Source organism: Felis catus, chromosome A1, assembly GCF_018350175.1.
Source record: "Felis catus isolate Fca126 chromosome A1, F.catus_Fca126_mat1.0, whole genome shotgun sequence".
In the NCBI taxonomy this organism is placed as follows: domain Eukaryota; kingdom Metazoa; phylum Chordata; class Mammalia; order Carnivora; family Felidae; genus Felis; species Felis catus.
In genome coordinates, this window is record NC_058368.1 from 1,071,577 (window position 1) to 1,084,084 (window position 12,508).

Genomic DNA, 12,508 nt, shown 5'->3' on the forward strand with positions numbered 1-12,508 from the left:
TTAATTTTGATGATGTCAAGTTTATCTAGTTTTTCTTTTATTGCCTGTGTTTTGATGTTTTGTATCCAGGAAATCATTAACAAGTCCAAAGTCATGAAACCTTTCCTTTATTTGAAGAGTTCTATAGTTTTACTTCTTTAAATGTAAGTCTTTGATCCATTTTGAGTTAATTTTTTATATATGGTGTAAGGGTTCTGTTGCACCTTTTTTTTGAAATGACCTTTATCATTGATTGATCTTGGCATTCTTGTGAATTCACCTATCTGGAGATTTCTTTCTCGGCTCTATTGTTTGTCATTGGCCTATATATTTGTGTTTATGTCAGTACCAAGCTGTTTTAATGTACTGTAGTAGCTTTGTAATAAGTTTTGCAATCAAAGTGTCAGACCCCTCTGGCTTTGTTCTTTTTTTTCAAGATTCTTGTCCCTTGAGATCCACATGGATTTTAGGATGACACTCTGCAAAAAAAATTTGGGTTTTGTTAGGGATTGCATTAAATCTGTAGATTACTTTAGGTGTAATATCGTCCTCTTCATGTTAATCTTTTCATCCATGAACATGGTATATCTTTCCATTTATTTGTGTCTTTAATTTTCTTTTAGCAGTGTTTTGTAGTTTTCATAATACAAGTCTTTCAACCTCCTTGGTTAAATTTATTTCCATGTATTTTATTATTTTTGATGTTACTGTAAATGGAATTGTTTTCTTAATTTCCTTTATGGATTGTTCATTGTTAGTGTGTAGAAATGCAACTGATTTTTCATGTTGATTTTGTGTTCTGAAACTTTGCTTATCTTTTCAAAATATAAGATTATGTCATCTGCAGAAATGATTTTACTTTTTGCTTTTCCTATTTGGATGCCTTTTATTTCTTGCTTAATTGCTCTGGCCAGAACTTCCTGTACTATGTTGAATTAAAATGGTGAGAGTAGGCATCTGTGTGTTCTAATCTTAGAGGAAAGACATTCCATCTTTTACCATTGAGTGTGATGTCAGCTGTGGTTTTTTCCATATGTGGCCTTTCTTATGTTGCAGAAGTTTCCTTCTCTTTGTAGTGTATTATTTCTATCATGAAAGCATGTTGTATTTTGTCACAAAACTTCTTTGCCTCAATTGGGATGATGATGTGTTTTTCCCCCCTTTTTATGTATTAATATGGTATATTATTTTGATTTTCTTACGTTGAATTACCCTTGCATTCTGGGATAAATCCCACACGGTCCTGATACATAATCTTTTTTATGCTTCTGATTTTCTCCTGTTTTGTTGGGGATTTTTGCATCTATATTCATAAGGAATATTGGTTTATGGCTTTCTTGTAATGTCTTTGTCTGGATTTGATATCAGAGTAATGCTGGCCTTGTAGAATAAATTTGGAAGTGTTCTCCCCTTCAGTTTTTTGGGGAAGAATTTGAGAGGGAGCAATGTTAATTCTTTAAATGTTTGGTAGAATTTATCAATGAAGTCCTCTGTTCCTGGGCATTTCTTTGTTTGGAGATATTTGATGACTGATTTAATCTTCTTGCTTGTAGATCTGTCTAGGTTTTACATTATCTTATCCAATCTAATCTCTACACCCAGTGTGGAGCTTGAACTCACAACCTGGAGATCAAAAGTCTACCAACTCTGCCAGCCAGCTGCCCCTAGATTTTGTATTTCTTCCTAGGGTAAGTTTTGGCAGTGTGTGTATCTAGGAATTTAGCCATTTTATTTTGGTTATCTGATTTTGTTGGCATATAATTGTTCATTGTGCTCTCTTATAATTGTTTCTATAAAATCAGTAGTGATGTCTTACTTTAATTTCTGATTTTGATAATTTGAGATTTTCTTTTGCTTCATAGTCTAGCTAAATATTTAATTTTTTCAAAGAATCACCTTTTAATTTTGTTGATGTCTCTTTTTTTTTCTCTATCTGTGCACTAATCTTTTGCATTCTTTCTGCTAGGCTTGGGTTTAGCTTGCAGATTCTGATTTCTTAAAGTATAAAAGTTATTGATTTCGGATATTTTTAAATGTAGGTGTTAATAGCTGTAAGTGTTCTGCTGAGCACTGCTGTCATTGCATTCCATATTTTGATATGTTTGTTATGTTTGTGTTTTGTCTTGTAAATTATAGGAAAAAAGTACTCATAAATTAACAGTACAGTAATACTGGCTTTCTGTTGATTTATGTAGGTAATTTCACTTACATTCTTTATTTCTTATGGCTTCAATTTATTCTGTAGTGTGTTTTTATTATTGCCTGAAGGGTAGCATTTCATGCAGGTAGTAACATTTCATGCAGGTAGTAAACTCCTGCTTTTGTTCTCCTGGAAATGTCTTAATTTCTCCTTAATATTGGAGGAATTATTTGCTGGATTTAGAATTGTTAGTTGACGTTTTGTGTTGTTGTTGATCACTTTAAATATGTCATCTCACTAGCTTCTGGCGTCCATGGTTTCTGATGAGAAATGAACTGGTAATCTAAATTATATTGAGCATTCATTGCACGTGATGAGTTCTTTCTTAAAATTATCTATCTTTGGTGTCTATAATTTGATTATTATGTGTCTTGTTGTGGATATCTTTCAGTTTATCTGACTTGGAGTTTGTTGAGCTTGTTGGATGTGTGTCATCCAGCATTTGGGGCTTTTTTTGCCATTATTTCCTCAAATATTTTTTCCTGTCCCTTTCGTTCTGTTTATGATACATATGTGGGTATGTTTGGTAATGTTTTGTAGATTCCTCAGGCTCCATTCATTTTTCTTCCCTTTTTCCCTTGCTCCTCAGACTGGATAGTTTCAGTTATTCTCTCTTCCAGTTTACTGATTCTTCTGCCTCTTAAGATCTGCTATTGATCTTCTCTAGTGAATTTTTCATTTGTTATTATATTTTTCATTTACAGAATTTTTACTTGGTTACTTTAAAAAAAATTTTTTTTTTTTAACGTTTATTTATTTTTGAGACAGAGAGAGACAGAGCATGAACGGGGGAGGGTCAGAGAGAGGGAGACACAGAATCTGAAACAGGCTCCAGGCTCTGAGCTGTCAGCACAGAGCCCGACGCGGGGCTCGAACTCACGGACCGCGAGATCATGACCTGAGCCGAAGTCGGCCGCTTAACGGACTGAGCCACCCAGGCGCCCCACTTGGTTACTTTTTATAATTTGTATCTGTTTGTATTTTCATTTTGATTATGCATTGTTTTCACATTTCCTTTTGTTCTCTGTCAATGCTTTCCTTTAGCTCATTGAGCATATTTAAGATAGTTGATTTAATGTCTTTGACTACTTTTTCCAATGTTTGGGATTTTTCAGGGATGGTTTCTGTCAAATTCTTTTATTACTGTGAATAGGACATACTTTTTCTGTTTCTTTGTATGTTTTACAACATTATGAGTATATTATGTGTAACTCAGGATGTCTGACTCTCCCAGTCTTCACAGATGGCTGAGTTTTTACTTGTTGAGGGATGGAGCCATTTGTTTTTTACTTTTTCTAAGTAACTTTTTAACAAAATGTATATTTCTTGTTGTCATTGAAGTTTCTGTTCCATTATTCCTATGGTGAACTAGTGACTGGACAAAAATTTCCTTAAGTATTGGGGTGAAAAAAAAATGAGATAAAGGGTCATGTCTCATTAGATAGATGCTTTTGGGAAAGCTGCTCCTGCCTTATACAGATGAAACCAGGAGAAGATCTGCTCCAGACCACCCAAACACAGTCCCAAATTTTTAGAAGTTCCTCACTGCCAGTCCTCTGACAAGCCAGACTCTCCAGGAATGCAGGATGCTAACCCCATAGCCAAGTGGGGGTGAGGAATGGGGGATGGTTGCCAGTTCATGCATTTGCTCACTTGTGAATGATCAGCGTTATCTTCCTCAGGCACTACCCTGGTGATTAATGAGTGCGTTCAGTGGGGTTTCAGGGATCTATAATTGGTTCCAGTCACTCTGTCCAGCTCAGTGGTTACTTGGGTGGAGGGACCCTTACTTAGAACTTCCCACTTTGCCATCTTGTTGATACCTGTCTTGATTTATTTTTCATATTGTACTTAAGAGGACCTATTGCTTTGTTCCTCTGAAAATTTTGTGGTGATCGGGATACTTTTTACCTTATGACACTTGAATCTTAACTACAAGTTTAACTTTACTTGTAATTTAGTCATTTCAAAACTTTATTAGGTGTTAAAAGAATTTTACCTTTTTGAGGCATTCAGTCATGATGAATCCATGCTGTTCTGTTTTTCCTTTTCTAACATTTTTTATTGTAAATTTATGTTGTCTTCATTTTATTTTACTTATTGTTTATTTTTTTTTACATTTTATTTAATTTTGAGGGAGAGAGAGCACAAGTGGGCCACCTTGAGGTGCAGAGAGAAAGGGAGACACAGAATCTGAGGCAGGCTCCAGGCTCTGAGCTGTCAGCACAGAGCCCGATGCGGGGCTCGAACTCACAAACCGTGAGACCATGACCTGAGCTGAGCCGAAGTTGGACGCCCAACTGACTGAGCCACCCAGGCACCCCTCTTTATTTTATTTTATATATTTTTAAATATAATTTATTGTCAAGGTAGCTAACATACAGAAGTAAAACAATTTGCTCATTGTAAAATAGCTAATTAGAATTGACTCGGTGCAGAAAAGGGCCTAATGATATAGGCTTTATATAGATAATGTAGAAGTGGTTAACTTTTAGTCAGATTTAAATCAGATTTAATCAGGTCAACTTTTAATCAGATAAAAGGAGTAAATTAAGTGTTTGGTGGTTGAAACATTCTCAGTGACATATAGAGGTGGCGAAATTTATTTACAGTCTAGGATTTGGGAACAGTTGTTATAGTTGAGTACTTACTCTGTTTTTGAGAAGTTGATTACTGCAGAGAACTAACTGTGGTAAAGAAAGTTCTATTCTCTGCTCCACTGTTTTTTTCCGAGAAGAATGAATTGGTACCTAGCAGCCAGCCACCAGAGGGAAGTCAGTTCTAGCTTTTCTGTCTTGGAAATCGTCTTCTGTTTTAGGTGTGCTAAAACCATAGAAAGGATCCAGAGAACTCCTGCATTAAAAGCCTATACATTTCATATCATAACATCAATAGATTTATGCCTTATTCCTCCGAAAATTGTTACCTTGATAAGGATATTTCCTGCCTTATGGCACATGAATAGTAACTGCAAATTAAAGTTCATTTGTTTTTTTAAATCCCTTTTAGCCTGGCACTTGGGCTTGATACCTCTTTTTTTTTTTTTTTTTTTTTTTTTTTATTTTTAATGTTTATTTTTGAGAGAGACAGATACAGAGCATGAGAGGGGGAGGGGCAGAGAGAGAGGGAGACACAGAATCCGAAGCAGGCTCCAGGCTCTGAGCTGTCAGCACAGAGCCCAACGCGGGGCTCAAACCCATGAACTGTGAGATCATGAACTGAGCCGAAATCGGACGCCCAACCATCCGAGCCATCCAGGTGCCCCAGGCTTGATATTTCTTCTTTTGGATACTTGCATATTTTGAATATTGAGTTGGTTTTTGTGTTACTGAATTTTTTATTAATAAGAACTGTGCTATATTATCTTATTGTTTAATATTTAATTACATACTGGATATCATGAATATTCAAATCCTGACATCTAACTTCTTGTCTGTGGTCTTGGGCAACTTAGCTTTGAAGATGATAATGATTATTTTTTTAAGTAAGCTCTAGGCCCAACGTGGGACTTACACTTACATCCCTGGGATCAAGAGTTGCATGATCAACCAGCTGAGCCAGCCAGCATCTCTTGTTTTTAGATCTGTATAAAGAAGACAAAGTGATTTCCTTCATGGATTTGCTTTAACATGAATATTTGGCTCATAACAAGCATCAAATAAATGTTAAATATTACTGGATGGATGCACTAATTTTTAAAAAATTTCATTGAGTTATGAAAATTTTGAATCAATGTTATTCAGCATATTTCAACTTTTAATACCTTCTGTAGACTGGTAATGTTAAAAAATTTTTTGATGTTTACTTAAATTTATGTGAAGGCCTTATGTGAAGGTTTCCCTTAGTATATATTATTGTTTTACCATGAAGAAGTCTTCCTTAGTGAGGAACTGTTTTAGAGTAATGGTGTATATATATTTTAGTTTTTGGAAATATTTAAAACATCTTAGAGTGTGGAATGGTAATTTGTAGATCTTTGTGAAAGGCAAGTAGTCACCCCTTACAGTTTTAGATACAATTATCCATTTTCTTTAAAGCAGATATAAATGTATCTTCTGCCATTTTTCAGTATTAGCATGTCATCCACACTGGTGCACATACAGCTCTTGCTCTCAGAGCAATGATTTTGAGACTGGTTTTGGAATTCACCTTTTGTTTTTTTTTTTTTAATTTTTTTTTTTTAATTTACATTCAAATTAGCATATAGTGCAACAATGATTTCAGGAGTAGATTCCTTTGTGTCCCTTACCCATTTAGCCCATCCCCCCCCCACCCCCTCCAGTAACCCTCAGTTTGTTCTCCATATTTATGAGTCTCTTCTGTTTTGTCCCCCTCTCTATTTTTATATTATTTTTGTTTCCCTTCCCTTATGTTCATCTGTTTTGTCTCTTAAAGTCCTCATATGAGTGAAGTCATATGATTTTTGTCTTTCTCTGATTAATTTCACTTAGCATAATACCCTCCAGTTCCATCCACGTAGTTGCAGATGGCAGGATTTCTTTTTGATTGCCGAGTAATACTCCCTTGTATATATAGACCACATCTTTATCCATTCATCCATCAATGGACATCTGGGCTCTTTCCATACTTTGGCTATTGTTGATAGTGCTGCTATAAACATGGGGTACATGTGTCCCTTCGAAACAGCACACCTGTATCTCTTGGATAAATACCTAGTAGTGCAATTGCTGGGTCATAGGTTAGTCCTATTTTTAGTTTTTTGAAGAACCTCCATACTGTTTTCCAGAGTAGCTGCACCAGCTTGCATTCCTATGGAATTCAGCTTTATACATAGTACTTGAATTCTGATGTCTTGGAACCATGGGTAGTTTTAATGTATTGAAGTATGGCTTTATTATAGAAAAGTTAAAATCTATTTTATTTAACTCAGAAGAGGTTTTTGTCACAGTTAAGTGAAAATACAATAGCCATTCCTATAAAATACTGTTTGTTACTACAAACATTTCATTACTATGTTAAATAGGATGTGATGCCCTCTGGAAACTAAACTTGGTTTAAGTAAGATGCTTAATGGTTAGAGAATAGCACAATATATATCAAATAAGGGATCCGAATTTTATAAGTAAAGGTTACTTAAAAATAACTCTGGTAATCAAAGTTAACATAGGGGTTTTTGACTTCTTGCCTTTCCACAAATATTTGGGAAAACTGAGTGTATACTCTGTGCCCAGGCACTATTTTAGACATGCAGTGAGAAGAGCAGTTAGTTATGGTCTATCTAGTGTTTTCATAAAATGGTTGATATACCCCTATTTAATGTCTATGAAAAGTGCTTAACCTGTATTCCTCTTATATCTGGTGATAATTCCTTCATCTTTAATGCTTTATCAACTTTTTATTATTTTCTGTACTGACTCCTGTCTTCCCCATTATTTGTTTTTAAAAAACATTTATTTATTTAAATAATCTCTACACCCAATGTGGGACTCGAACTCATCACCCCAAGATCAAGAGTCACATGTTCCTCTGATTGAACCAGCCAGGTGCCTGTTTTTTCCATTATTCATTCGGGTGCTTAGCTGCCTGGAATTCTTTTTAGATTAATGTTGACTCTTAAGTACAATCTTGTGGGACTCCTGCGTGGCTCAGTCAATTGACTGAGTCTTGATTTTGTCTCAAGTCATAATCCCAGGATCATGGAAATGAGCCCTGTGTTGGGCTCTATGCTGAGCATGGAGCCTGCTTGGGGTTCGTTCTCTCTCTCTCTCTCTCTCTCTCTCTCTCTTTCTCTCTTTCTCTCTTTCTTTCTCTGTCCCTCTACCTCTCTACCCCTCTGCCTCTCTCCTCTGCTTGTGCGCTCTCTCTCTCTCTCTCTCTTCTCTCTCTCTAAAAAATATAAATAAATCTGAAGTGCAACTTGTTGGTCACCTCTCTTACTCAGACTCCCTGCTTCTCCCATAAGCAATGTCTATCAGTATAGTGTGATCCTTACAGAGTTTTTTTTCATGAATTTACATAAAAGTTATGTAATTTAGGAAAAATAGAATATGTGTGTGTATGGGTTTTTGGGGAATGCATAACGTTGTAGTAATAATACTCTGTTTTCTTGTAACTTTTTTTTTGGTCCACAGTAATCTTACTGATCTTTTCATGTTAGTAATATCTGCTTTTTAAAAAACCCTAATCTGTTCAGTTTTTTTCCATCTCCTGTTGTCACCTTTGTTTTCAGCTACCATCATCTCTCAGCTGGATCAATGGCCTTCTAGTTTCTTTGCCTCTAGTCTTGCCTTCTCATCCATTTTCCACATAGCAGCCCGGGAGATGTATTAAAAACATAAGTGACATGTTAACCTTTTGGTGGAAACACTGCAATGTTTCAACCTGTTACAGTAAAATCCAAACTTGTGTTTAAAATTCATGATTTCTGATTGCAGGGATGTGTTTTGTTTGTTGATTCCCACTCTCCCCCCACCGCCCTCAGGTGTCCAGATCAGTGTCCTGTGCATACTAGGTTGGATGCTTTGTAAATCTTTGTTGAATGCAGTTAATGAATTAACTTGTTGTCATTGGAAGCTTGTTCTGTGCATGTTTTTATATCTCCTACAATTCTTCCCTACCTTGTTCAGCCACATTGGTCTTTATTTTATTGCTTGGATTCACCAGCTTCATTGCCTTCAGGCTTGAATGTAGGAATGCCCTTCCTACAATTTTGCCACAGTGAATCTTTCTTGTCATTCCAGATTTCAGTGTAAATGTCACCTGGCCAAAGAGGTCTTCTCTGATAACTCTATTACCAATTTGTTGTTAAAAACTTTAAATTTTGCTTTAAAAACAAGTGAGAAATTGTGTTCAAAAATTAAGAAAAACAATGAAATATACAATGAACAATTTCTCTATCCCTGTCCTTGTTACACCATCTGCCAAAGTGATATGTATAGTAGTGTCATCTTCATTGTTTCAGAAGCTCTTTATAGCAAAATAAGCAAATGGCAGCATATATGAAGTAGTAAATGTTCTTAAACCACCCGTTTTGTGTTTTATTTTTTTAAACCGGGCTAAATGACTTTATTAGAGAAAGAGGATTACAAAAGACTCAAGAGTTGGCCTTGGGGCTCTTGAACCAGTCTTTTAAGACTTGTACAACCACTGTTTTCTCACCATCTCAGAAAACCTACTTTATGAAAATTAGGCTACCATGTATAAACCACTTCAAATTCCCGTCCACCTTGTCTCCAAACTAACCTACACCCCCCCCCCCCGTCCCTTTTTTTTTTTTAACCTACAATCTATATCCACCCTTTATCCTCTGCCTGTTCTATATTTTCTTTCCTGTTTAGTCACTGAAACTGAGGTGATTGATGTTCAAGATTAGTTCTGCTACCACCTGTGTCCATGACCTCATCTTCTCCCATTGCTCAAGAACTTATCTTCTTTCTTTTCTGGCTCTTCACTGTTAACTCTTTGCAGTCTCTTTGGCTTCAGCATAGCCCTGCATATTTATCAGGAGCTCAGAAAATAATTGGTTGAATACAGCAGAGTAATGAAGAGTTTGGACTACTGAGTTATAAAGACCTGGGTATGCATTTTAGCTGTGTGACTTTGGCAGGTTAATTAGCATCTCCAAGACATAAATTCTTCTTCATTAAAATGGGACAGAAATTATAACTATATCACGTGTTATATTGAAGATATAACTAGGAAGTATAGTGTGTATATTTCCTGTGGCCATTGTAACAAATTACCATAACCTTGGTGGCTTAAAACAATAGAAAATTTTTGCTCTCATAATTCTGGAGGTCAGAAGTTGGAAATCAGTGACACAGGGATCAAATCAAGGTGTCAGCAGGGCCAGGCTTCCTCTGGAAGCTTTGGCAGAGAATCCATTCCTTGCCTACATTCTGGTGACTGCCAACATCCCTTGGCTGCATCACTTCAGTCTCTGATCTGCCTCTATGCTTGTAATCTCCTTCTACCTCCCTTTGCAAACTGGTGCATTTAGGGCCCACCTAGCTAATCTGTTTCTAAATTCTTGACCTTAATCATATCTGCAAAGACCCTTTTACCATGTAAGGTAACATTTACAGGTTCCAGGGATTGGGATCTGATATCTTTGGGGGCCATTATTCAGCCTGATACATGGATATAAAGCATACAGCAATAGTGCCTGGCAAATAAGGATTTAAGCTTTCTGGATAAGGTCAACAAGGATTTCAGATTCTCAGAAGGATTCAATTATATAGTTGTAAGGGGGCCAGGGAATATGAAAAAAAAGGGATTAAAAAAAGATGAGGCAAGGGAAATTAGGGATTAGATCATGTCACCTTACTCAATACAGTAGATACATAGGATAAATGTATAGACAAGGGATTTTTATTGCCAGGTTTTTGTTATTTTCCTGCTCAAACGTATATTGAAGGATTTATCCATGTTTCCAATGGTAAAGTTTATAGCTTAAATAGTATGGTAGAAAGGTGGTGGTGGAAGTGGGAATATACTACATATCATTACTGAAAATTGGAGGATTACCTTTTTATATTGCAAGAGGTTCCCATGGAGACTATATGAAATTTAGTGAATGACATCATAGAATGGATACCAAATTTTTCCTTTATTTAATAAGAATTGTCATTTAGAATAAAAAAGAAAATTACCTTTAAAAAGTTCTTTCAGGGGTGCTTTGGGTGGCTCATTTGGGCGTCTGACTCTTGATTTTGGCTCAGGTCATGATCTCATGGTTTGTAAGGCTGAGCCCCACGTCAGGCTCTGCATGGACAGTGCTGAACGTGCTTGGGATTGTCCCCCCCCCCCCCCCCCCCCCCCCGCCGTGCTTACATGTGCTCACATCCTATCTCAAACACATAAACTTTAAAAATAAAAACCAAATAAATAAATAAATCTTTCAGTTAGAATAACAAAAGATCATACTGACATTTGTTTTCTTTTTCTTCTTTCCATCTCCTTGACAGGTTTTTTGGCATGGACACAGGTTCAGTGGGAGGATTAGAATTGACTGATCAGACTCCTGTTTTATTAGGGAGTACGGCCATGGCAACTAGTCTCACCAATGTAGGAAATTCATTTAGTGGTCCACCTAATCCTTTAGTTTCTAGATCTAATAAATTTCAAAACTCATCAGTGGAAGATGATGATGATGTTGTTTTTATCGAACCCGTACAACCTCCCCCACCTTCTGCACCAGTGGTAGCTGATCAAAGGACTGTAACATTTACATCATCAAAAAATGAAGAACTACAAGGAAATGATTCCAAAATTCTTCCATCCTCAAAAGAGTTGGCTTCTCAGAAGGGAAGTGTAAGTGAGACAATTGTCATTGATGATGAAGAGGACATGGAAACAAATCAAGGGCAAGAGAAAAATTCCTCCAATTTTATTGAACGGAGACCTCCTGAATCTAAAAACAGAACCAATGATGTGGATTTCTCCACTTCCAGTTTTTCAAGAAGTAAGGTAAATGCAGGAATGGGTAATAGTGGTATCACCACAGAACCAGACTCTGAAATTCAGATTGCTAATGTTACAACCTTAGAAACAGGTGTAAGCTCTGTGAATGATGGCCAATTAGAAAATACTGACGGGCGAGATATGAACTTAATGATTACACATGTAACATCACTGCAGAATACCAACTTGGGAGATGTCTCTAACGGACTGCAGTCAAGTAATTTTGGTGTTAATATACAAACATACACCCCATCTTTAACTTCACAGACCAAGACTGGAGTAGGACCTTTTAATCCTGGTAGAATGAATGTGGCAGGAGACGTATTTCAGAATGGAGAATCTGCAACTCATCATAATCCTGGTAAGCAGTACGTGATCTACCCCATGTAAATGAATTTATTTGTTTGCTCCTTTTTTATTGTAGTAATTGGTGCTACCTCGGTTAGTTTACTCATGTAAGATAAGTTAATTCTATTGACTTGTAAGTTTGAAATTTTAGCTAATAAGAGATGTAAAACCATGTATTTCTCTGCAGATTATTAGAAAATCACAGAAATTTATGTCTAAAGGATTGGAGAAAAATGCCTTTTACATTAACTACCACTGAAGTCTAACAGTTTGGCATCTTACTTGTCATGTAATTACTTTTTGCTAATACAATTTTAGTTCTGTCTAGTAGTAATGTGTAAATAGTGAAAAAAAGATAAACACACTTATGTAACAACCTTGTATAATAGGCACATTTAGATTTGTTTTTACTTTACTTGTGTTTAATTTTGACTCTTATCTGATTTTAACTTTTTCTTACTAGCATTTTATATTTTAATATTTGAAGGCTGGTAAATTTCGCAACTATCTGAAAAATTTTTGTTTAGACAGTTTTGCTCTGTGAAAACATTAAAAAGA

At 36.0% G+C, this 12,508-nt stretch overlaps 1 protein-coding gene across 3 annotated transcripts in view; it reads left to right on the plus strand.

Moving 5' to 3' along the window:
* Positions 1-11,106: 11,106 nt before the first annotated feature.
* ZMYM2 (zinc finger MYM-type containing 2) overlaps positions 11,107-12,508 on the plus strand; it is a 69,384-nt gene continuing 67,982 nt past the window's right edge. For 2 of the 3 annotated variants that reach the window (XM_019815621.3, XM_019815692.3), the window contains exon 1: positions 11,107-11,963. In XM_019815621.3, the coding sequence (XP_019671180.1) occupies positions 11,117-11,963 (847 nt within the window). In that variant the 5' untranslated portion in view covers positions 11,107-11,116. The remainder of the gene's footprint in view (positions 11,964-12,508) is intronic. The other variant, XM_019815643.2, reaches the window with a different exon arrangement.